General features: G+C 36.7%; 1 protein-coding gene across 3 annotated transcripts in view; it reads left to right on the top strand.

The window, feature by feature from the left end:
* The window catches only part of KMT2E (lysine methyltransferase 2E (inactive)), a 99,729-nt gene that overhangs the window by 36,408 nt on the left and 38,004 nt on the right, over positions 1-25,317 (top strand). For all 3 annotated transcript variants that reach the window (XM_033193832.1, XM_033193830.1, XM_033193831.1), the window contains 8 exons: positions 10,099-10,213; positions 11,588-11,817; positions 14,969-15,049; positions 21,433-21,491; positions 22,423-22,595; positions 23,813-23,851; positions 24,710-24,940; positions 25,050-25,180. In XM_033193832.1, coding sequence (XP_033049723.1) covers positions 11,795-11,817; positions 14,969-15,049; positions 21,433-21,491; positions 22,423-22,595; positions 23,813-23,851; positions 24,710-24,940; positions 25,050-25,180 — 737 coding nt within the window. In that variant the 5' untranslated portion in view covers positions 10,099-10,213; positions 11,588-11,794. The remainder of the gene's footprint in view (positions 1-10,098; positions 10,214-11,587; positions 11,818-14,968; positions 15,050-21,432; positions 21,492-22,422; positions 22,596-23,812; positions 23,852-24,709; positions 24,941-25,049; positions 25,181-25,317) is intronic.

Here is a 25,317-nt window from a genome sequence, read left to right as displayed (position 1 = left end):
TATTAGAGATGGGGTTTCACCATGTTGGCCAGACTGGTCTCGAACTCCTGACCTCAGGTGATCTGCCCAACCTGGCTTCCCAAAGTGCTGAGATTTCAGGCATGAGCCACTGCACCCAGCCTATATTGCTTGAAGGTCAAATAGTTAACCCTGAAGTTTATTATATTAAGAAGGATTATTGAATGTCCATATCCTAACTATATTTCCATTGTTAAGAAGAGATAGAACTAAAGCTAGACATATTTTATAGCCTCTTCATTGTAGAAAGATGTCAGGTGCTATGTAATTGAATGAAAAGTCCCTCATATATAAATAGTCTTTAAAAATTGGCATGATTTCAGTATATTGGATGCTAAGTTTTTTAAAGTAGCAGTTCTGGTTAATACCTGTTTTGGGAAGCTGGAAATTTTTTGAAGGCATTAGGAAACTAGCAGAATTAAATAGTGATGAGAGGGAGATTGAAATTTACTATTAATACCTATATTATCTAAGTGATTGTTTACTGACCGTGATGTAATAAATTGAGACAGAACGTAGGAGGAGAAGGGATGTAAAATTCTTCAGTATAAAGAATTTTAACAAGTAATGGTATTTTTTGAGTGATAGTATTTTTACTATGAAATTTTTTGCATACTGTTTAGTTGATGAAGGATTAAAGATCTAGTTTTCCAGATCCTATAGTTATAAGAATTTAAGAACTTAAAATATATAATAATTTTATTCTCTCAACTCTAAAGTCTATGTAAAGATTGCTTTTCAGAATTTATAGTAATGTGCTATAGATCAAAGATAAGCACTTGAAGCTGATTCTGGCTGGGCCCAGTGGCTCATGCTTGTGATCCCAGCACTTTTGAGAGATCAAGGTGGGGGGATTGCTTGAGCCCAGGATTTCTGAAACTAGCCTGGGCAGCATAGTGAGACCCCTGCTGTCTACAAAAAATTTTTAAAAAATTAACCAGGCATAGTGGCTCATGACTGTAATCTACTCAGGAGGCTGAGGTGGGAGGATCACTCAAGCCCAGGAGTTTGATGCTCCAGTGAGTTATGGTCACACCACTACACTGCAGCTTGGGTAACAGAGTAACACCTTGTCTCTTAAAAAAAAACAAAAACAAACAAACAAAAAAAACGGGCCAGGCGTGGTGGCTCATGCCTGTAATCCCCGCACTTTGCGAGCCAAGGTGGGCAGATCACCTGAGGTTGGGGGCTTGAGACCAACCTGGCCAACGTGGCGATACCTGGTCTAAAAATACAAAAACTTACCGGACGTGGTGGTGCATGCTTGTAATCCCAGCTACTAGGAGGCCGAGACACGAGAATCGCTTGAACCCAGGAGGTGGAGCTTGCAGTGAGCCGAGATACATCACTGCACTCTAGCCTGGGTGACAGAGTGAGACTCTGTCTCAAAAAAAAAGAAAAAAGGAAGGTTGCTAATTTTTTTTTTTTTAAAGAAAGGCAAGAGAATTAAGAATGACTTTTGTTGGTAGTGTAACTGATAGATTCATCAAAGTCTTTTATTTTCACAGGTCATTGTATCAGATGAACCTAACAATGGTTAATGTACCCTGTGTTCTGTAACTCATAAAAAAATGAAGGCAAATCATTAAGGTAGTTGGCCCTGTACTTGAGAGTTGAAGGAACTCAAGGAAAAAAAAAGGGAAAAAATTGGAGAATTATTTGTTGTAAAAGCAAGTTGCTCTGTCTGTCCGTCCGTCCGTCCGTCCATCCGTCCATCCATCCATCTATCTTCTTTCCTTCCTTCCTACCTACCTACCTACCTACCTACCTTTATTTGAGATGGAGTTTTGCTTGTCACCCAGGCTGGAGTGCAATGGCACAATCTCGGCTCACTGCAGCCTCCGTCTCCCGGGTTCAAGCGATTCTCCTGCCTCAGCCTCCCAAGTAGCTGGGATTACAGGCATGCGCCATCATGCCCAGCTAATTTTGTATTTTTAGTAGAGTCGGGGATTCACCATGTTGGTCAGGCTTGTTCTTGAACTCCTGACCTCAGGTGATCCACCACCTCGGCCTCCCAAAGTGCTAGGATTACAGGCGTGAGCCACCACGCCCAGCCCGCAAGTTACATACTTTAATATCTCTTTGTTAAATAAAGAAGTTACCAGTTTGGACCCTGGATGCCATACACTCAGGACGATCACTTTGAAACTAGACACAGTGCCAAGTGCTTTTCAGAAAAGTGAAGAATTAGATTGAGCAGAGGAAATGTACCTATTTGTGAGTGAGGATGATGGAAGGAGTCTTGGAGAGGTAGTACTTTTTACCTGCTCTGATCAGTTTCAGGGCTTCTGCTGAGCCTACTGAATCTAGGAGAGTTATTTACAGATTACCCAGCCTCACATTTCAAGCTCTTAGTTTTATTTTGTCATAACACTACTCCACTTACATCATTAACTTGCTTGGGAGAGAGAAACCAGTAGTGACTCTGTGTAGTTTTTCTTTTTCTTTTTATGTGTGTTTTTGTTTTTGTTTTTTTTGAGATGGGGTCTCACTATATTGCGCAGGCTGGACTCAAACTCCTGAGCTCAAGTGATCCTCCTGCCTCAGCCTCCCAAAGTGCTGAGATTACAGGTGTGAGCTACCATGCCTGGCCATTTTTCTGTTTTGTTTTTGTTTTGTTTTGTTGTTGTTTTAGAGATGTGGTCTTTTTATGTTTCCCAGGCTGGTCTCAAACTGCTGGCCTGAAGCCATCCTCCTACCTTGGCCTCCCAGAGTGCTGGGATTACAGGTGTGAGCTGTTATGCCTGGCCCTCTGTGTAGTTTTTCAGGATAAGAGATCATATTCATTCCTTAGCTGGATACGCAGGGTTCTTCTTGAACTAGTCCTTGTCTGTTCTCATCTCTGGCACATCCTCCACTCCTTTAACTGTTCTGAATTTTAGTAATTCTTCTTCAGTCTGTTCTTCCTAAACTTCAGTGAACATAAAATCGAAGACGTTTATTGAAATGTAGATTTCTAAGCCCAATATTTAAGTATTCTGGTTCATTACATTTAAGTAGAGCTGTGAAAAGTAACAACTTGCACTACAGGTAATTGTGCTGCTGGTTGTCCGTAGATCATTCTTAGAGAAACGTGCTTAAATGTGTCATGTTGATAGCTTTGACTGCATGTGTGCTTTCTGTCTGGAGTACTTTCTCCATTTCTTTGCCTTCTCTATTTCATGGACTTGTTAAATTGCCATTCTTTAAAACTTGCTTAAATGTGACTACTATTATGAAGGCTCCTGTGCATACCTCTGATGACACTACTGTAATTATTGTTACACTTGTTTGTTTGCCTGTAAGTCAGTTTCTTAACAAGGACCGCTTTATTTTTTTATTTCTAGCATTTGGTATAGTATCTTACTGCCTGGTACTTACTGTGTGCTCAAATGTTTATTGATTGAAAGAAAACTATATTATTGTAAGTTCCTTGAAGGCAGAGACAATGTCTTATCTTTGTGTCTCTGATGGTCGCTAGTGAACATTAAGCCCTCAATATTTGTTTTGTTTTTTTTTTTTTTGAGGCGGAGTCTCGCTCTGTTGCCGGGACTGGAGTGCAGTGGCCAGATCTCAGCTCATTGCAAGCTCCGCCTCCCGGGTTTACGCCATTCTCCTGCCTCAGCCTCCTGAGTAGCTGGGACTACAGGCGCCCGCCACCTCGCCCGGCTAGTTTTTGTATTTTTAGTAGAGATGGGGTTTCACCGTGTTAGCCAGGATGGTCTCGATCTCCTGACCTCGTGATCCGCCTGCCTCGGCCTCCCAAAGTGCTGGGATTCAATATTTGTTTAATCAGTGCTATCAAAGTGGTTTAAATGGATGTAGTCTCTGGGGGTCTCTGTGAGCTTTTTGATGTTTTAAAAAATTTGCTATTTAATTTGGAGCTAGGAAAAAAAATTTAAGTATATTTGGGATCATTCCAGATGACTACCACTTTATACCAAATGCTGCCATGAGATTTCAGTGCAAGTACTTGAATTTGTGTCAGATGTTTATGTTATAAGATCACAGAGAGATACAGTTTATTGTGATGTTTTTCTAAATTCAAACCTCCAAAGGAAAATCTGACTCTATCTATTACAGGCATTTAGATATTACTTGCTTTTGAGAGACTGTTTACATGAATAAACACTATTCCTGAAGTCTGACCTTTACATACTACTTGAAGATTCCACCTGCGATATTTTCCTGTCTTTTTGCATATGCATGGGGTATTGTCTTCCTCCAGCATTACTGAGTTTTTCCTATATATTATTTGTAGTAAATTTCTTTTACTAGGGTAATAGGTTCTGTCTCCTCTAGCAAAATTAGTGATTTATTGAAAGCAGGTATCGTTGGGCTTGTACATCGAATCACTCTATTGGAAGTTTGAATTATTATGAACTGAAGTTATAAAACAATTTTTAAGGAGCTTCAGAGTATTTGTAGTTGTACTTGAGAGCAAATTCTGAACAAATAAGTAGCGTAATGTATCTGTGTAAGGCATTATAGTTGAGAAAATGCATTTGCCCATCCTTTATATCATTCGAACTTCATTTTGCTGGGAAGAAGGTAAAGCAAATATCCTTATTCCCACTTTACAAATAAAAAACCTCAAGTTCAGAGGTGAATATGGCATTCTTTCTACTGGAGAAAATGTCTCATTAAGAAAGAGTTTGGGGAAAAAAATAATAGATGCATAATAGAAGATTGTTAGCAGAGCACAAAAATGTGAAAAGTAATAATAATACAGTAAAGAAGTGCTTCATGAATACTAAAATTAGGGAGTTGAAGCAGTCAAGAAAGGGCTCTTTTAAGAATACTTGAAATAAACCTTGAAAAATGTGTTGAAATTAAGGAGTAAGGGTTAAGAGATATTCTACAAATAGGAGTTTAGAAATGCCCAGGACATCTTTGTGAGTTGGAGGAAAAACGATAGACTACTGTTCTTGCTGGTATCCAGTGTATAGAGATACTAAATGTAAGATAAAAATGCTTGAGGAACTTTTTTATTTCCACTTTTTAGTATGGAAATGCAAATATATACATGATAGTATGTAAAACAGAATAGTAATCCCAGGTGGCCATTACTTAGCTTCAGCAGTATTCAAAGTTTTGCCAATCTTGTTTCATCTGTCTTTCAGTTGGTTTTTTTGTTCTTGTTTTGATAGAGTCTCACTCTGTCATCCTAGGCTGACAGTGGTATGATCATAGCTCACTGCATCCTCAACTTCCCTGTCTCAAGTGATCCTCTGCTTCAGCCTCTTGAGTAGCTGAAGCTTAGGACTTTAGGTGTGAGCCACCGTGCCCAGCTAATTTTTTCATTTTTTGGTAGAGGTGGGATCTTGCTGTGTTGCCCAGACTGGTCATGAACTTCTGGCCTCACGTGATCCTCCCTTTTTACCCCCAAAAGTGCTGTGATTGTAAGCGTGAGCCACCGCGCCCAGCCTCTTAAGTATTTTAAAACAAATTCCAGTTTCACCCAGGTATTATTTCACCCATGTATTATTCAGTTATCTATCACTAACAGTTAAGGACTTTTTTGTTCTGTTACAGTACTATTATATAACAAAAGTAACATAAAATATCCAGTTCATCTTCAAATTTTCTCACTCATCTCAAAAATCTTTTTGTAGCCGGGCGCGGTGGCTCACGCCTGTAATCCCAGCACTTTGGGAGGCCGAGGCGGGCGGATCACAAGGTCAGGAGATCGAGACCACAGTGAAACCCCGTCTCTACTAAAAATACAAAAAATTAGCCAGGCGCGGTGGCGGGCGCCTGTAGTCCCAGCTACTCAGGAGGCTGAGGCAGGAGAATGGCGTGAACCCGGGAGGCGGAGCTTGCAGTGAGCTGAGATCCGGCCACTGCACTCCAGCCTGGGCGACAGAGTCAGACTCTGTCTCAAAAAAAAAAAAAAAAAACTTTTTGTAATGTGTTCAAATTGGGATCCAAACAAAATTCACACGCTGCATTTGCTTGAAATGTCTCTTGAATCTGTCTTCATCTATAACAACCCCCCTCTTTTAAAATTTGTTTTCCTTTATGCTGTAGACTTGGTGAAGAAACTGGAAAATTTGGCCTATAGAAGTTTTAACATTCTGGAGTTGGCTGATTGCCTCCTTCTGGTGTCATGTAATATTCAACTTCCCCCATATTTCTGATAAACTGGTATTTGGATTTAGAGATATAATTAGCTTCAAGTTCTGTTCTTTTCCTTTTCTCTTTTTCTTTTCAGTATGATATTTTGTAGGTGGGATGGTGTACTTCCTATCACATAGCATTAGGAGAGGCAAATAAAGCTTGGTTGTCTAACTCCTAATGATAATAATAATGATCAACAGATTCAGGTATTGTCATCTTGTCTACCTATCAACCTTTTACCTAAGAGTTTCATCATCCATGGTTATTTGTTGCCTAGATATATAACCTCTTAAGGGTTGCAGTGTAGTTATTTTTCTAATTTATTTATTCCTTCTGCATTTTTTAGCTGTTGGGGAATTTCTAAAAGAAGCAATCAGCACCTAAGTATTGGCTTATGTATTAACAAGAGAATATACTTACCATTTTAGTTGCAGAGCTGAGTTGCATATTAGAATCCCCTTTTATGCATTTCGGCTATTCTACTTGTTGGAAACAGAATTCAGAGTTTTGAAAGGTGACTTCTTCTACAAATTATGGTGGTTTTGACCATACCTTGTTGCTTATATATTGGGAATAATTTCATTACCTGCTACTAGGTTGGTGCAAAAGTAATTGCAGTTTATTTTTGACCATTTTGAAAATTTTTGAACATTTTGAATTCTTGGAGTATGCAATGAATGTCTTTTGGGAAATTTCCCATGGATAAAGAGAAAATCTTTTTTGGATTCAGTGATTTTAGAACATATACATACTTTCTGCTGACAGGTTAAAAAAAAAAGAACATACAAAGCAGTATATTAATGAGTATAAACCACTATATACACTCTTCACTCTCTATGATATCAAAATTATGTATGTGAAATCTCATTTTTCTATAGGATGAACACTGCATCATGGATTATGTTTTGATACATAATTATATAAACACTTCTATAAATAATTATGAAGTATATATAACACTTAGAAATGTAACACTTCTGTCCTTACATTTGGGAAGAAGGAAAAAGAAATTCATGCTAGTTTTGCTGTTGAACCTCGAACTGCAAAAGTTATGGCCGCTACTCCAAAATATCCAAGTTTTGCCCACACCTTTTAGTAACACATTTTGCAGAGTTTGATCTAAATTTTTAAGAGTGAATCTTTGTGCTCTGGCCACAGTTCCTGCATGTTGCTTTAATAATAGTATTGTAAATCGTTGCTAAAACTTCACTTCTTCTTTCTATGTAATTTTTAAAGAGTTTAGAAAGTGTCACTGTTGTAATCAACGGCAGTTTGGTAGTATCTGTCAGTTTTATGGACATTTGCCCTTTTGTTCAGCAGTTGTACCTCCAGGAATTCATGTTATAGAAATACTGTCATTTATGAAGAAAAGATAAATGGGTGTACATTTGCAGTAATACTTTTAATAGTGAAAAATAGAAGTAATGTCATTATCTACCAGTAGGGGAAATTGTTAAATAAATTTATATTCCTATAATGAAATAAGCAATTATTACCAAGAATTAAGTATATATGTTGATATTTAAAGATGGAAAAAGTAAATCACGAATACATAGAGTATATTTTTGGATTTTATAAAGCAAAAATTGTGTAGATATAATGATGCATAGAAAAGTTTATAGAGAAAGATACATGGCAGTATTAACATGGGAGTGTTTGGGAGTTGGGTGGAGACATGGGCTTTCACTTCCTTATTACTGCTATATTTAGATTTTCTACAATGAGCATTTATTAATTTTGAAATTAAGAAACATTTCTTTTAAAATAATGAATAAGTTAATTCTTAATGTAACAGGATAGACTTTAGCTGAATATTGATTTTCTTTTATTTTCATTTTTTTTTTTTTTTTGTGACAGAGTCTCAACTCTGTCCCCCAGGCTGGAGTGCAGTAGTGCGATCTCAGCTCACTGCAACCTCTGCCACCTGGGTTCAAGCGATTCTCCTGCCTCAGCCTCCCAAGTACCTGGGATTACGGGTGCCTGCCATCGCCCCTGGCTACTTATTGTATTTTTAGTAGAAATGGGGTTTCACCATCTTGGCCAGGCTGGTCTTGAACTCCTGACCTCATGATCCACCTGCCTCAGCCTCCCAAAGTGCCGAGATTACAGGTGAATATTGGTTTTCAAAGTACAGTCATGCACACATAGCAACGTTTCGGTCAACACCAGACCACATAATACAATGGTGGTCCCGTAAGATTATATTGGAGGTGCCCTCTACACGTGTACCATTTTCTATCTTTTATATTGTCTTTTTACTGTACATGTTTTTTTCTTTTTTTAGAGACAGAGTCTCATTCTGTTGCCCAGGCTAGAGTGCAGTGACATGATCATAGCTCACTGTAACCTCAAACTTCTAGGCCCAAACAGTTCTCCCACCTCAGCCTCCTAAGTAGCTAGGACTACAGATGTGTGCCAACATGCTTGGCTAGTTTTTTTTTTAATTTTTAATTTCTGTAGAGAAAATCTTGCTATCTTGCCCAAGCTATTCTGGAACTCCAGGCTTTAAGTGACCCTCCTGTCTCAGACTCCCAAAGTGTTGAGATCGTTGGCTGAGCCACCACATCCAGCCCTTATTTTCTGTTTAGATATGTTTAGATACAGAATACTTAGCATTGTGTTACAATTACTTACAATATTCAGTGCATAACATGCTGTATAGGTTTGTAGCCTAGGAGCAATAGCTATGCCATTTAGCCTAGGTATGTAGTAGGCTATACCATCTAGGTTTGTGTAAGGTACACTCTTGTCATGTTCACACAACAGTGAAATCACCTAATGGTGTATTTCTCAGAATGTATCTCCAACATTAAGCAAAGCATGACTGTATTCAGAACATATTGGAGACTCTCTGCAATCTCCTTTAGAACCATTTGATAACCTCAGTTTGTATCTCCTCTTTTTGCTAATTCTGGCCCACACACAGTGCTTACAACAGCAGCCACTAAGAGCTAAATTGAGACTTCGTGAAGGGATGACAGTATATTAAGAAGCAGTGGACTGTAAAAAATGTTTTTTATGCCACTAGTCTCATGACGAATCAGAATATAACCACTACAAATTCTTAAATTAAATAATAGTGCAAATAGTACTAAGTTCTAATGGAAAGTTTTGAATAGGAGGTAGGATAAAGATTGTCAAGAAAAATTTTTCAAGTGATGTTATAGTTTTGTAAAACAAAGGCACAGAAACAAATCATGTTATTGAGTATTTGCAAGGGACAGATTAATTTTAGTGTGAACTGACCTCAGATGTAGGTTCACAACCTCGTTGATCAATAGGAATTAACCAAATAGAGCTCAGGAGGATTGGTAAGAGTAAAGAAGTTGGGAAAATGATGTATGTAAAATGCGAGGCCAGGGAGCTTGTGTAAGTCAACAACAGTGGGCAAATGTTATATCAGTAGTTGGTCAGTCTCCATCATCTAAGACCAGAATTGCTCATCTTACAGGTGGCTATTTATGTTTTTTTCAGGCATATAATCCTGGTTTATTGTGAAACTTCCTATTCCTTAAGTTTACTGACATTTCCAAGACACTATTATGTTAATATCTGGTCACACTCAACACATGCATGTATTTTTGAACACTGAAATGCATACTTCAGTTCTACTTGAGGTCTATATAGATTCTGTGTGTTTTAGTCTTGCTTAAATTATTTCTACCACTTCTTTGCACCCCTTTGCTTAGTTTTCTCAGTGCCGTAGGGTTTATTAAATAATATTTGGCCTCTAGTAATTTTTTTTAATGAGAGAGAGGGAAAGTATATTTGAACTTGGAGGGGGACATTTACTTAATTAAACAGAAGTTTGCTTATGACACATAATCTAGATGGGATATATCTTATCTATAGTGCATCCACCTGCTATAAGTAGGTATTGTATATGTATAGTCAATATTTTACTGTAAGTACTTTATCATTTTAATTGATTAAGAGAAAAAAATGAATGGAATTCTCTTTGATGCAACTTTTTCCCCCCAGACCAGAATCCGTAGAAGCTAGCCCTGTGGTAGTTGAGAAATCCAACAGTTATCCCCACCAGTTATATACCAGCAGCTCACATCATTCACACAGTTACATTGGTTTGCCCTATGCGGTAAGTGTTAAACATTTCTTTGAAGAAACATTTTTAAATTTAGATATTGAAAGTAGATGCGTGTGATAATGTGCTTAAAACAGCGTGTTTAAAAAGCATGGTTGTTTCATACTATCAAAATAATTAGGTGTTTAATTTTTCATTAACCATTAAGGGATTGAAGTTCTATAAAAGTGAAGAGCTTCTCTTATTATTTTGCAGTTTATGCTGTTAATAGTTTGATATTTCTTTACTTCCTAAGAGAATATAGATAAGGTTGTGTTGTACTATCTACTATTGGTTTTGAATTATATAGTAATTAATTTTGTTTTAATTTTTTAATTTTTAGTTTTTGAATTATATTGTAAATTTTATAGTTATCATTTATTGAGCACTTGTTATGTGTCAGACATATATTATTTAATCATTAAAAACAACTTCATGGGATGTAGTTTTCACCTTTTATTTCATAGGTGAGAAAATGAAAGTCCATCTAATTTATTAAATGCTGCATATCTAGTAAGAGGCAGCATTTAGATTCAAACGTAATTACATAATAACACATTTGTGATACTATGGAGGTAGAATTATGAGAGATGTTTACTACTTGGACCAGAATAAAAATTACTAAATTAAAAAAACCTGTATTATATTCTTTATAGTAATAAGTATGTCTTGTTTTTTTATTCTTTAGGCTTCATATGTCTGAGATGTGTGTTTTTCTGTTTTCTTTTTTTTTTTTTTTGAGACGGAGTCTCGCTATCACCCAGGCTGGAGTGCAGTGGCCGGATCTCAGCTCACTGCAAGCTCCGCCTCCCGGGTTCACGCCATTCTCCTGCCTCAGCCTCCCAAGTAGCTGGGACTACAGGCGCCCGCCACGTCGCCTGGCTAGGTTTTTGTATTTTTTAGTAGAGACGGGGTTTCACCGTGTTAGCCAGGATGGTCTCGATCTCCTGACCTCGTGATCCACCCGTCTCGGCCTCCCAAAGTGCTGGGATTACAGGCTTGAGCCACCGCGCCCGGCCTCTTTTTTTTTTTTTTTTTTTTTTTAACACTTCTATTCTCACATCTTAATACCTTCTTTCATCTTGGAGGTGGAGCTATGTATGTGACCATAGGACTGTAAAGATATCTTATGATTTGGTAGGGAGGGAATGAAATTTGGATGTGAATGTGACCACTCCCAGTTTGTAGACAGATATATTCACTTACTACTGTGGTTTAATATCTGGCTTCACCAAGTCATTTTTTAAATGGTATTAAGGAAGGAATGAGCCAATCTCATATCTCTTGAGTATTGAAATTAAGGGTTGAATTTTATTTATTTAAGTTGCTTGGTTCATATCATTGTTGAAATTAAATAATATTGTGCTATATTTGTGTTTAATTATTCAGGACCATAATTATGGTGCTCGTCCTCCTCCAACACCTCCGGCTTCCCCTCCTCCATCAGTCCTTATTAGCAAAAATGAAGTAGGCATATTTACCACTCCTAATTTTGATGAAACTTCCAGTGCTACTACAATCAGCACATCTGAGGATGGAAGTTACGGTACTGATGTAACCAGGTGCATATGTGGTTTTACACATGATGATGGATACATGATCTGTTGTGACAAATGCAGGTAAAATATTTTACACCATTATTTTATTTTTCTTGAATACTGATAACCTTTGGTAATGTTGGAAAAGATAACTAAAGTCACTTTCAAGGGAATTAATGAATACATATTTTAAGTGGGACTTCTACTATTGATGCAGTCCTAGAAAAAGCTTCCTATGTGAAAAAAGAGTTTACTAGAAATCCCTGTTGTTAACTGAGTAACAGTCAGTTCTGAACTTTATTCATGTAGGATCACATTTTTCTTTTCACTTAGTTCAGTAGTAGTACAAGTACATAAATATAGCAGTAGACAAGATAGAAATGAGAGAATTTAGTCATTTGTATTTCCTTTGGAATAATTTGTGCTTAGTCAACTGTGATTTTCCAGTTTTGGGGAAAGTAAACATTTTGATTGATGTTTGTTTGACCTGACTCTCTCACCTCCTTTTGACTTGAACCTTGCAGCACTCTGGAGTCTCCTTGAACCAGAACCAGTCTCCCCTCCCCTAACCCTGGTTCAGCCACCAAGAAAGGCCTCCTCCCCTAGAGAAGGTGTGATTGGGACAGAAAGTGGGGTTTTGTTTCATTTTTGTTTTCCTTTTTTTTTTTTTTTTTTTTTAAATGCAGGGGAAGGATTTGGGGAGGATGAAGAGGGAACAGTAGGATTTCAGCCTGAAAGTTACTGAGTTTATCCCCTGCATAGGGTGGGAAGCAGAGAGTACTTAAGCAGTGCATTGTAGAGGGCAAGAAAGTTTGGGAGCTTTACAGAATTTCCTGGGTCTGGTCATTATGGTGTTGCTTAATTATTTGATGTGATATAGTATGGCATATACCCATATTTGAATGTAAGTATAAAAATGGACCCTAAAGCCAAGTATTACTTTGCATTATTTGTAATATTATCCCCATCTATTAGATTAGGTGATTAGGAGTTGAATATTATTGATACAAACATGCAGTTAGCATTATGTTTCAAAAAGTTTGTTTACTCTTGCCAAAAAATGAGAAATTCAAATATTAAGTGGAATGTAAAATTTGATATTTTTATGGAAACTTTTAACACTTTGAGTTTATCTTAATAATAAAAACATATTGTAATATCTTTCCAAATGTAAAAATAAATTTTCATTACCTGTAACACATTCTACCATGAATAATGACTTCAGTAAATTTATTTAGGAGGCAAATTAAAAAACTAAAAATAACTTCAGTGACACTTTGCTTTCCTCATAGTAGAAAATGTCAAATCATATTGTAGCCAATCATATAAAAAAGCTTTTTCTTGGTTCATCTTGTCTAATGTGATAAATTACATACCATTTGGTGTATAATTTTTATTTTAATATATGACCGTAGCAGTGTTTTTTTTTTTTAACTGCGATGGTCTATATGTAATATACAGTTATCTCTATTAGAAAATAGTAAAAATGTCCTTAGGAGTTTTTATATCCATCTACAAATTATTGAAGGACCAGTTCACAGTTTTTGGATTATTCAAGTTGTTTACTTCTCAGATAGTACTTTTTGTTGTGAATCTAGTATTTGTTATTCTGTTTTTCTGTTGCTCAGCCTGTAGTCTCCTGGAAGGCTCTATTCTTACTTTACATTGCCTCATTGTTTTTACATGTTCCTACTACTTATACTCATCTCTTTGAAGTCTGACATCCATAGCTCTGATTATTTATTCATATTCTAGCTTTGTTTCTTCTGTTGTCTGCATGACATCATTATTTGCCCCACAAATTTAATTTAATTTGTTACTTTAACCCTTGTCATTTTTGCTACTTTTCTTTTTCACATCTTTTTTCCACTTTGATATCTATTTCACATTCTGTCAGTTCTTGCCCAAACATTCTCAGTTGAAAAGTAAAGAACAACACAATAGCCGTTAGTTTGGTACAGTAGTCTCTCCTTTCCCCTGGGTTGTATGTTCCAAGACCCGCAGTAGATGCCTGAAACTGCAGAGTGTACTGAACCCTACAGTACTGTTTTTTTCTGTACATAAATACCTATGATAAAGTTTAATTTATAAAGTTTAATTTATAAAGTAGATGCAGTAAGAGGTTAACAACAATTATAACAGCATACTGTAATAGAAGTAAATGTGGACTTTGTCTCTCTCCTTTTCTCTCTTTCCTTCTGCCCGCCTCTCTCCCTCTTCCTGAAAATATCTTAGTATTTTCAGACTGTGGTTGAACACAGGTAAATGAAACCACGAAAAGCAAACCATGGATAAGGGGAAGCTACTGTAGTTATATATTAGAAGTAGTTTATTGTTATGTAAAGAATAACTAAGACTATTTTTGGAGTCAGACGTATCAGCTTTAGACAAATTAGTCTTGGCAATAAAATACAATAATAACAAATTAAGAAATTTGCCTCAAACTGGTCCGTGTATTCCATTAAAAGTAATTAGGTTTAATCTCTATCTTCATAGAATGTCTCTTATATTCTTTAACTTATTTTTCTCTGGCGTTAATTCTGGTTCTGCCCTCCTTTAACTCAAGTGTGGAATGTTGGAAACATCTCTTTAGTTGGTCTTTCTGCTTGCAGTTTCTTAACTTCTTTGAATTAATACTACATGCCACCAAAGCACCTCTAATTGTTACCTGTTGACAGAGGAAATCTACACACGTCTGTACATTCCAAGTCCTAAATAATCTGACTGTACTTCACTAATCCAATTTTAACCTCCTTCTTTTTCTCAAAATGAGTATTTCTCTTCATATATGTTAAGCGCCTTGTGGCCACCTTCTCTTCATATCTGATAAATGATATTTGGTAAACGTTGCTACACTGATAGCTTACTATTTCCCAAATGAGGTTCGAGTCAAGTTCATTATTCTCCAAGGTGCTTTTCTCATTAATTACAAGTAGTGTGGCCATCTCTACGTTGTGATTTCTAATAATATTTGTAGAATAAATTATACATTTTATATTTTAAAATTGTATTTGCTTTAAAAATTTATGTATCCTATATTTGTCCTCTTGCTTTTGCATCTCAAATTTTATCTCCTTGAAGACACATTTCTATGAATTTCTCAGAGTACCTTTTAGGAGTGCTAAGCTCAAAGTAGGTGCTTATTAAATGATAGTTAAATGGAATATCAAATCTTAATTTAAGGATGACTTAAGTAATATTACATATGTTCTGCTTTTTTTTTTTTTTTAAGCGTTTGGCAACATATTGACTGCATGGGGATTGATAGGCAGCATATTCCTGATACATATCTATGTGAACGTTGTCAGCCTAGGTAAGTTGCACATATCTGGTAACATTGCCAGTAATTTTACTGAGGTTATACTAGTTAACAGAAACTCCTTTATGAATTTGAGTTAAAGAATTAATGAATCACAGCCGGGCATGGTGGCTCATGTCTGTAGTGCCAACTACTTGGGAGGCTGAGGCAGGAGGATTGCTTGAGCACAGGAGTTTGAGGCTGCAGTGAGCTTTGATTGTGCCACTGCACTCCAGCCTGGGTGAGAGAGCAAAACCCAGTCTCTTTTTTCAAAAAAAAAGGACTAATGGATCACTGTATTTTATCGATTCTAACATACACTTTTCCATTTTTATGTGTATTCTTACTGTTATTTTTGTATTCTGACAACTCTAAAATCAGGAAAATATCTTTCTATCAATAATGTGTCATAGTTCATAGGGTTTTTACTTTATTAATGATGCATAAAATAATAGTGCATCTTCTACCTGATGGCATCTTTTTTAATGGAATGCACTATATTAAAGAGTTACTAGATGAATACTCCCTTAAAGAATTTGGTAGATCTCTCATTCTTCCTGTTTGTAATATGTTTTTTCCACATTTCTTTTTTGTTTTTTAAAATCTTTTTATTATGGACATTTCAAACTTATGTAAAAGTAAAATAACATATAATGAACCTACATTTCCACCACCCTACCTCAGTAATTATCGACATTCTTGTCCCATGTATACTGCCATGTGTTTCTTCTCCCTTTACGTGTTGTTTTAAGGCAAATCCCAGATATATTATTTCATCCATGTATATTACAGTATATATGTATTTGTGTGTATATATATTTTAGAATATGTCTGTCAAAGAATTCTTTTTACAAAAATAATTACAAACAGGCTGGACGAGGTGGCTGAGGCCTGTAATCCCAGCACTTTGGGAGGCTGAGGTAGATGGATCACAAGAGCCCAGGAGTTCGACACCAGCTTGGCATCATGGTGAAACCCCATCTCTACTAAAAATACAAAAGATGAGCCAGGCGTGGTGTCACTCACCTGTAGTCCTAGCCTCTTGGGAGGCTGAGGTAGGGGGATGTCCTGAGCCTGTGAGGCTGCAGTGAGGCATCATCATTCCACTGTGCCCCAGCTTGGGTGACAGAGTGAGAGCCTGTTTCAAAAAAACAAACCGCAAAGCCATTATTATACATGGAACAAAATCTCTGGCTCATCCAGCCATTGTTATGATATTTCTTGGTTGATATTCATTTCTCAAGTCTCTAAACCTACTGCTCCCTCCCTACCACCCCTGGTCCCCATTACAGTGTGCATGTTTAGGGAACTCAGCTGTTTGTCCTGATGAGTTTTGCCAGTTGTTTTCTCATGATTTCCCAAGTTTCCCTGACCTATTCTGTAAGAAGGTGTTTATAGGCTTGATCAGATTTACGTTGTTTCTTTTTTTATATATAAGACTATTTTCATAGTTAGACTGTGTTGTCTTACCAGATGGAACCTGATTTCTGGTTGTCGTATGTTGGGAGCCAGTGATAGTCCTTAGGTCCACTAATTTATTTGGGGTTGCAAATTAGTGATATGTTACTTCTGTTGTTCATTACTTATCAGCTGGAATATTTTTATAGGAACAAGCTTCTCTGTCTTTTTTTTTGTAAGACAGGATCTCACTTTGTCAAACAGGCTGCACTCAGTGGTGTGACCACAGCTCACTGCAGCCTCAGCCTCCTGGGCTCAGGTGATTCTCCCATCCTTCCACCTCAGCCTGCCAAGTAACCGGGACTACAGGCATCGCCACCATGCCTGACTAGTTTTTTGTATTTTTTTTTTAGATACAGAGTTTCACCATGTTGTCCAGGCTGCTCTAAAACTCCTGGGCTCAAGCGATCCTCCCACCTTGGCCTCCCAAAGTGTTGGGATTACAGGCGACAGCCACCTTGGCCGGCCACGTCTCTATATTAACTATTCAGTTCTCTTAACGTATTGAGGAAAGGCAGGATAAATGTTTGTTGAGTCTTAGCCTTTATTTACTCGTTTTCAGAATAATGAAAAATTAAGTGTCATTATAAACTCATGGATTTAAACCATACTGGATGTCAGTCTATTGCAGTTGTTACCCTTATTGATGCTTAAATTTTATTCCATTTCTGGTCAGTAGGAACCTCTTCAAGCTGGTTATCAAGTCCTTTAAACAATACCCTAGTGGTACTTGATGGCAAAGAAGTTATCTGGTGTTACAAGATGTCTCAGGCTTATCCTGCACTTCTGTGCCCCAAATTCAGAGTTAGCTTACAAGACCAGGATTGGAGAGCTAGTCATGCCCTTTCCTATTAGATTGGTCACTGTTCCTAGTCTTTTTAGTAGACATAGCTAGGTAGTATGTTTCATCTGTTTCTTTAAGATAAAATACATGAGTTTATACTGATAATTGCGATTGAAATTTAGGAATACAAGTTTTATGTAGCTGTTTCATGTTTATCTTAGTTGTCAACAATACAGAGAATAATGTAATTAGAATATCTCACAATTGGTTAACTGTTTAATCCTACACAAGAATAGAATAGTCTTGGAGTAACACCACCACTAACGCACCAACAATATGATTGTGTAAAACAGTTTAGTACTTCCCCCCCATAGGGCATAGTATACGAGGGTTTTATAGTCAATATTGTGTTTTAAGTCTCTTGAAATAATTTTGTGTTTATAACACCAACTGGATACACAACTTATGTTGTTTAGGTTATTAATTTTATTGATTTTTTAAAAATTAAATGTTCTGAGTTGTAGATTCACATGCAGTTGTGAAATAATGTAGAGTGAGCCTAGATAGCTTGTACCTGTTTTGCCCCAGTGTTAACATCTTGCATAACTATTAATACAATATCACGACTAGGATATTGGCATCAATGCAGTCACTTTATAGAACATTTCTGTCACTGTCAGGAGTCATGCTGCCCTTTATAGTCATACCCAGCTTCTACGCCTCAACTTTGCCAAGTGTTATTCTGTAATCGATTTCTATAATTTTGTCATTTCAAGAATGTTACATAAATGAAGTCATTCATTGGGTTAAATGCCCAAGAGAGTAGCAGCTTGGTTATATGATAGTTGCATGTTTAGGTATTTAAGGTATTGTCTGACTATTTTCCATAATGGCTATTCCATTTTACATTCCTACCAGAAATGTAGGAGTAATCAGTAATTTTTGTTTTTTAAGAATTGTTGGTTGGGTGCAGTGGCTCACACCTATAATCCTAGCACTTTTGGAGGCTGAGACGGGTGGGTCACTTGAGGTCAGGAGTTTGAGACCAGCCTAGGCAACATGGCAAGACACTGTTGCTACAAAAAAAAATACAAAATTTAACCAGGCATGGTGCAGGTGCTTATAATCCCAGCTACTCAGGAGGCTGAGGCACGAGAATTGCTTGAACCTGGGAGGCAGAGGTTGCAGTGAGCTGAGATCACATGGCTGCACTCCGCCTGTGCGACAGAGCAAGACTCTGTCTCAAAAAAAAAAAAAAAAAATTACCCAGGTGGATGGTATATGTCTGTGGTCCCAGCTCTTTGGGAGGCTGAGGTAGGAGGATTGCTTGAGCCCGGGAGGTTGAGGCTGCAGTGAGTTGATTGTGCCACTGCACTCCAGCCTGGGCAACAGAGGGAGACCCTGTCTCAAAAACAGAATTGTTTTTTTTACATTTTATTTACCTTTATAATTATATACTTTATAATTATGTAAGAAGTATTCTATCATTCTAAACTCAAATATGAAGCAAGTTAGACCAGAAGTCAAATATGTAAAGCAAAGTATTCTATCTTTCTAAAGTCAAATACGTAAAGCAAGGTAGACAAATATGTAAAGCAAGTTAAGTCTAACTCATCCCTGCTTGCTTATTATATGTAGATATGTATCTATATATTGGTATTTCCCTCATTTAGATAAGCAGTAGCATATTATAGAGTCTTCACCACATTTCTTTTCTCTTAAAAATATATGCTGAAGATCACAGTAGCATGTAGACATGGACTGATATAGCTTCAACGTACTATATTTTCTTTTTTGTACTCTATTCAACTAGTTGCCTTTGTGTGGACATTAGAGTTGTTTCGGGTGTTTTGTTATTGTAGATATAAGTGAGATTGTTCAGTATAGTGACAAACGTATATATAAAATTTTGTTAGATTGTCAAATTTCCTTCCAATAGGAGCTGTGCAGTTTTTACTTATTTATTTATTTATTTGTCTATCTATCTATTTATTTATTTATTTGAGACCGAGTCTTGCTGTGTCACCATGCTGGAGTGCAGTGGTGCAATCTCAGCTCACTGCAACCTCCCCCTCCTGGGTTCAAGCCGCTGTCGTGCCTCTACCTGCTGAGTAGCTGGAACTACAGGCATGCATCACCACACCGCACTAATTTGTGTGTGTGTGTGTGTGTGTGTGTGTGTATTTTTTTTTAGTAGAGTCAGGGTTTCACCATCTTAGCCAGGATGATCTCGATCTCCTGACCTCTTGATCTGCCTGCCTTAGCCTCCCAAAGTGCTGAGATTACAGGCGTGAGCCACCACACCCGGCCTGCAGTTTTGAATTCCAAACAGTAATGGATAAGCATGCCTGTTTTCCCAAGCCTCACAACAGAGTATTTGACAGATTTGCATTTTTGCCAGTTTAATTTAGGTGAGAAATGGTAATTTCAGCATAGTTACGGTGTGCATTCCTCTTGCTTTAAGTGAGGTATCTCTGTTGTTTTGTTTCACTTTATGATAGTAGTCTTTTGCCAGATAATTTTTGATGGGGTTAAATATCTGATGATGAATTCAGTAAAAGTTGGTTAAAAACTTACTACCATTAGGAGGCCGGGTGTGGTGGCTCACGCCTGTAATCCCAGCACTTTGGGAGGCCCAGGGAGGTGGATCACAAGGTCAGAAGATTGAGACCATCCTGGCTAACACGGTGAAACCCTGTCTCTACTAAAAAATATAAAAACAAAAATTAGCCGGGTGTGATAACGGGCGCCTGTAGTCCCAGCTACTCGGGAGGCTTAGGCGGCCGAGTGGCGTGAACCTGGGAGTTGGAGCTTGGCAAGATCCCGCCACTGAACTCCAGCCTGGCAGCCTGGGTGACAGAGCAAGACTCTGTCTCAAAAAAACAAAAAAACAAAAAACAAAAACCCAAAAATACTTAGGAGGGCAGTTAGTTGAGATGTTTATTATTCTATATCTGTGATGCTAGAATAGGTGTATTTCCTGGTAGACATTAAGACAAGTCTGTAGAAATCCTAATAATCTATAACTCTTATTTTCCCACCTGAGGATTATCTGTTATCTGACCTCTAAACTATATATAATGAAAAAGTTGAGTTGGGGGGGAAATGTAAAAGAATTACTATGGATGATGTAGTTTATGGGTAGAGGTAGGGAGAGGGTAATGAAGTATTTCACTTAATTGTTAAATGCTCATGCCTGTAATCCCAGCACTTTGGGAGGCCGAGGTGGGCAGATCACCTGAGGCCAGGAGTTTGAGACCAGCCTGACCAATGTGGAGAAACCCTGTCTCTACTATAAATACAAAATTAGCCGGGTGTGGTAGCGCATGCCTGGAATCCCAGCTACTTGGGAGGCTGAAGCAGGGAATCGCTTGAACCCAGGAGGCGGAGGTTGCAGTGAGCCGAGATTGTGCCACTGCACTCCAGCCTAGTCAACAAGAGCGAAACTCCATCTTAAAAAAGAAAAAAAGTTCAGTATTTATTTCAAAAGTGAAAATAATTACAGGCAATGTAATTCAGTGTCATACATTTGCTTTAAGAAATTTAATTTGTGATTTTAATTACATTGTTAACGTTATGGGTTTGGTTTTTTTTTCAGACATTTTGCTTTAAATGTTTGGTTTGAAAAAAATACTAGTTTCCTAAGTAAATTATTTTCTTGGCCATTCACTGTGGCTCACACCTGTAATCCCAGCACTTTGAGAGGCAGGGGTGGGAGGATCACTTGATCTAGGAGTTCAACACCAGCCTGGGCAACCCATTTCTACAAAAAATTAAAAAATTAGCCGAGCGTGGTGGTGCAGGCCTGTAGTCTCAGCTACTCAGGAGGCTGAGGTGGGAGGATCCCTTGAACCTGGAAGGTTGAGTCTGCAGCAAACCGTGGTTGCATCACTGCACTCCAGCTTGGGTGACAGGGTGAGACCCAGTCAGAAAAAAGTCAAAAAAAAAAAAGTCTTAACAGAGTGAGATGGAGTCACCTATCTGGCATCTACTGTTACTATTAGATCATATGTAAACTGTATTGCAAGGGATATTGTATATATTTTATACTGTTGGTTTTTTCACTAAGAACATTAAATAAATTACAAAGTTTATCACATTTAAGACAGATCTGCTTCATGTATTTGATAAATAATTATGCTAATTTTTAATGTAGGAATTTGGATAAAGAGAGGGCAGTGCTACTACAACGCCGGAAAAGGGAAAATATGTCAGGTAGGTAAAAAGGACCTACAATAAATTAAAATTCGTGTGACTGAGAGAATAAATGGTCTGCATATTGTTAGTTAAATGTAAATACCTTGTTGATGAATGTTGATTGTACAGATAGTGTGCAATCTCTGGTATAGATTTTAAGTATTTCTTTTCACATATTATAGAATAAATATGTACGTACTTTAGGAAATAAAATGGAAACAAGAGGAAAATAAATAATTTAAATCAGCCATAATTTTCCTGCACATAGCTAACCTGTTAGTTTAAAAAAGTAAAATATGTTTGTTCTTCAGAAGGATATGATCCATTAGTTTATCATGTAGAATAGTACATCTTTCATTTTTAGGAACAGAATTTTCTAACTTCTGTGCAGCATATGCCACAATTTGTATTTTATCTTAATCATGTTGAAGTACATCTGGTTTTAAATAATCATAATTTATTCAACTATTCCTCTTTGATGGAGATTTGGATTGTTTTCATTATTTCTGCTTTGTTTTATTTTTGTTATTAAAAACAGTATCCTCAGCAAGACCCTCTTGCATAAGTCTTTTTGTACTTTTGCTGTTTTATCTTTGGCTAGATCTTTAGTATGAGATAGCTGAGTCATATATAATTGTGCTAGGTATGGCTGAATTGCCCTCTGTAGGGAATTTCAAATTTCCACTGGCAATGCATGAGAGTGCCTGCTTCCCACAGGCACATCACCAGAGTGTGTTATCAGGCTTTTGGATCCTTTGTAGTTTAATGTGTAAGAAATCATATTTGTGCTTTGCATGTAAATGTGTAAGTGAGGTGAGTGAACAAGTTAAAAAATATGCTTATTTAGAAAGATGGAGATGACAATACTTTGTCATGTGGAATGCTGTTTTATTTCATTGTTTAAAATAGAAGTATTAAATGTGCGATAATTTTTATTTTGTCTTTGAAGATGGTGATACCAGTGCAACTGAGAGTGGTGATGAGGTTCCTGTGGAATTATATACTGCATTTCAGCACACTCCAACATCAATTACTTTAACTGCTTCAAGAGTTTCCAAAGTTAATGATAAAAGACGGAAAAAAAGTGGGGAGAAAGAACAACACATTTCAAAATGTAAAAAGGTACATTTTTGCTTGTTTTTAGGTGAGTGGATAGGATAGTGGATAGGGAACTGAATTTTATAGTAGAGGCAGGAGAGTGAAAATAATCGATGGTAGCTAAAAAGGTGGCAGGATCTAGCAGAAGTTTTTTATTTTTAAACAATTAAACTTACTTGAACATTTTAACATGTTTTAAAGATTGAAGCAGATTAGAGAAGAAACTTTGCAAACTGCTTTGAAATCATTTGATGAGATTAGTCACTGAAATACAGAAGCGAAAATAAAGTAGAAAGCCTTCATGGTTTTCTGTACTACCAGGATTGTATTCCTTTCACTTCTCTGTCTGACATAGTCCACTTAGCTTTTCTTCCCCATGTTTTACATAACGGTTCTTTGCCTCCCCCTTTTTTTTTTTTTTTTAAACCTTGCTCTCTTGTAACATATTGTCTACACACATTTATTTATTTGGATCTATGTTGCTAGCTGTAGGTTTATATTTGTTAGTCACTCTAAATGGAGTTCAGGGGTTGAGGGGGATAGGAATTAAGTCTTAAATACATCCTTCAAATGAGGCAGATGAGTCGGCTCTCAATACATATTTATTGAATAAATACAGCTCTGTCTACCACAGTGCATATTACTTAAGGCCCATTATGGGCTCAAATATTACTTGCTAGTTGCTTAGAGAATTAAAGTAATATTCTTTTACTCCCTTCCAAAACATATCTTATCACTTCAACAAAATTATATTTCTAATACCTTCCCAATTTTTATCAGAAATATTTTTCCACTGTTGTAATATTGAACACAGAGAATATTTGGAAATTTTTGTCTTTGCATTATATTATATACAGATTTTTATATTCTATATATTCTATATACTTTTTTTTTTTTTAAGATGGGACCTTGCTATGTTGCCCAGGCTGGAGTGCAGTGGCTATTCATAGACTGTCATGGTGCACTATGGCCTCAAACTCCTGGGCTCCAGTGATCCTCCTGCCTCAGTCTGCTGAGTAGCTGGGACTACAGGTGCCCGCCACCACTCTCAACCGTATTCTGTTTTTATTAGAAAAGTATTTTAGTAGATGCCTTTATTAAACATTCTCCTAGTGTCAGCTTTCTTGGTTACCAAATTTTTTGTTATGACACTTCAGTTAAAAGTTTCAATGAACCAATTGATTCTTAAATATTAATTATGTCCAGTTTTTTAGAAAACTAAAATTCCTTGCTTATTTTAGGCATTTCGTGAAGGATCTAGGAAGTCATCAAGAGTTAAGGTAAGTACATTAATTTTAAGGTGTTGTTATCAACTGTCATTTATTCAGGAGTTAAGTGCTTGCTTGTCTGTATCTTAATGCTCTCTTTATTTTGTGCCACGTCATTGCCTATTATCTTTACCATGAGTGGGACCTTAGTTCTAATTTGAGTAATATACTACTCTTGTAGTTAACACTGTTAAAATATTAATCAAAAGGGGGAGATATATAAGCAATTTCTAATTTTATAATTTTGGGTAATTGAATTTCCTTTATTACTACAATCCATGTCTCTGAGACCGCTTAGTATTACTATACTGTACTTAGGAATGCAGAATCATATTTGGAACTTGAAAATTTGCTCTTTTGCATGGTTGGGATTCTAGAGCGTTAGTCAAGTCAGTTGTCATACTATAAATTCACCATAGAACAACTGTATCAATATAAATGAGTCAGAATGATCGATGGTAGCTAAAAAGTACCTTGAATTAATTAATGTATGTCCTCACTTTTTTAGATGCTAAAATTGCTGAGAGAAGGCTCCCCACCTCTGTCTGACCCCAAAACATAAGTTTGTTTGGGGTCACAGAGGTCAGCTGTATGCTGTTACTATAGCTTTCTGGCTTAGGTAGAAAAGGGTAACAGATTTCTAAAATTGTCACATTAAATAGGATGTGGGGAGCATGTTACAGTGTATCTTTTGTCCCTGTGATATAAGACATAATTATTTATTATTCCACATTTCTAGAAAAGAAACCATTAAACAGCAGTTTCTAGTTTATATTATATTCTTTTATATAGATTGCCATTAATTGTGTGTGTGTGTGTGTGTGTGTAAGTCCATAAGTCCAGATACTAATGGTCAGTTTATGATTTTAGGGTTCAGCTCCAGAGATTGATCCTTCATCTGATGGTTCAAATTTTGGATGGGAGACAAAGATCAAAGCATGGATGGATCGATATGAAGAAGCAAATAACAACCAGTATAGTGAGGGTGTTCAGAGGGAGGCACAAAGAATAGCTCTGAGATTAGGCAATGGAAATGATAAAAAAGAGATGAATAAATCAGATTTGAATACTAACAGTTTGCTCTTCAAACCTCCTGTAGAGGTAAATACATCATTTGTCCAAAAATTGTAAAATAGTTTTATATTGTGTATTTTTAGTTAAACTGAAAACAAGCAAGTTTATTTAATCTCAACATTTACTCTGATTTTAGAGCCATATACAAAAGAATAAGAAAATTCTTAAATCCGCAAAAGATTTGCCTCCTGATGCACTTATCATTGAATACAGAGGGAAGTTTATGTTGAGAGAACAGTTTGAAGCAAATGGGTATTTCTTTAAAAGGTATATTCATTTATTTTCCCATGTTCATTTCCTATAGGTAAATACTGAATTTTTGGCTGTTTTACCTAGATGTTGTGATTATGTGTACTTTTTTTTCCTACATGATCATTTCAGTATTTAAAGCTGTAGTGTGGTTG

This window comes from Trachypithecus francoisi, unplaced genomic scaffold (assembly GCF_009764315.1).
Source record: "Trachypithecus francoisi isolate TF-2019V2 unplaced genomic scaffold, Tfra_2.0 Lachesis_group4, whole genome shotgun sequence".
NCBI lineage: Eukaryota > Metazoa > Chordata > Mammalia > Primates > Cercopithecidae > Trachypithecus > Trachypithecus francoisi.
The sequence above is the reverse complement of the archived record's forward strand: the minus strand, read 5'-3'. Positions and strand labels throughout refer to the sequence as shown.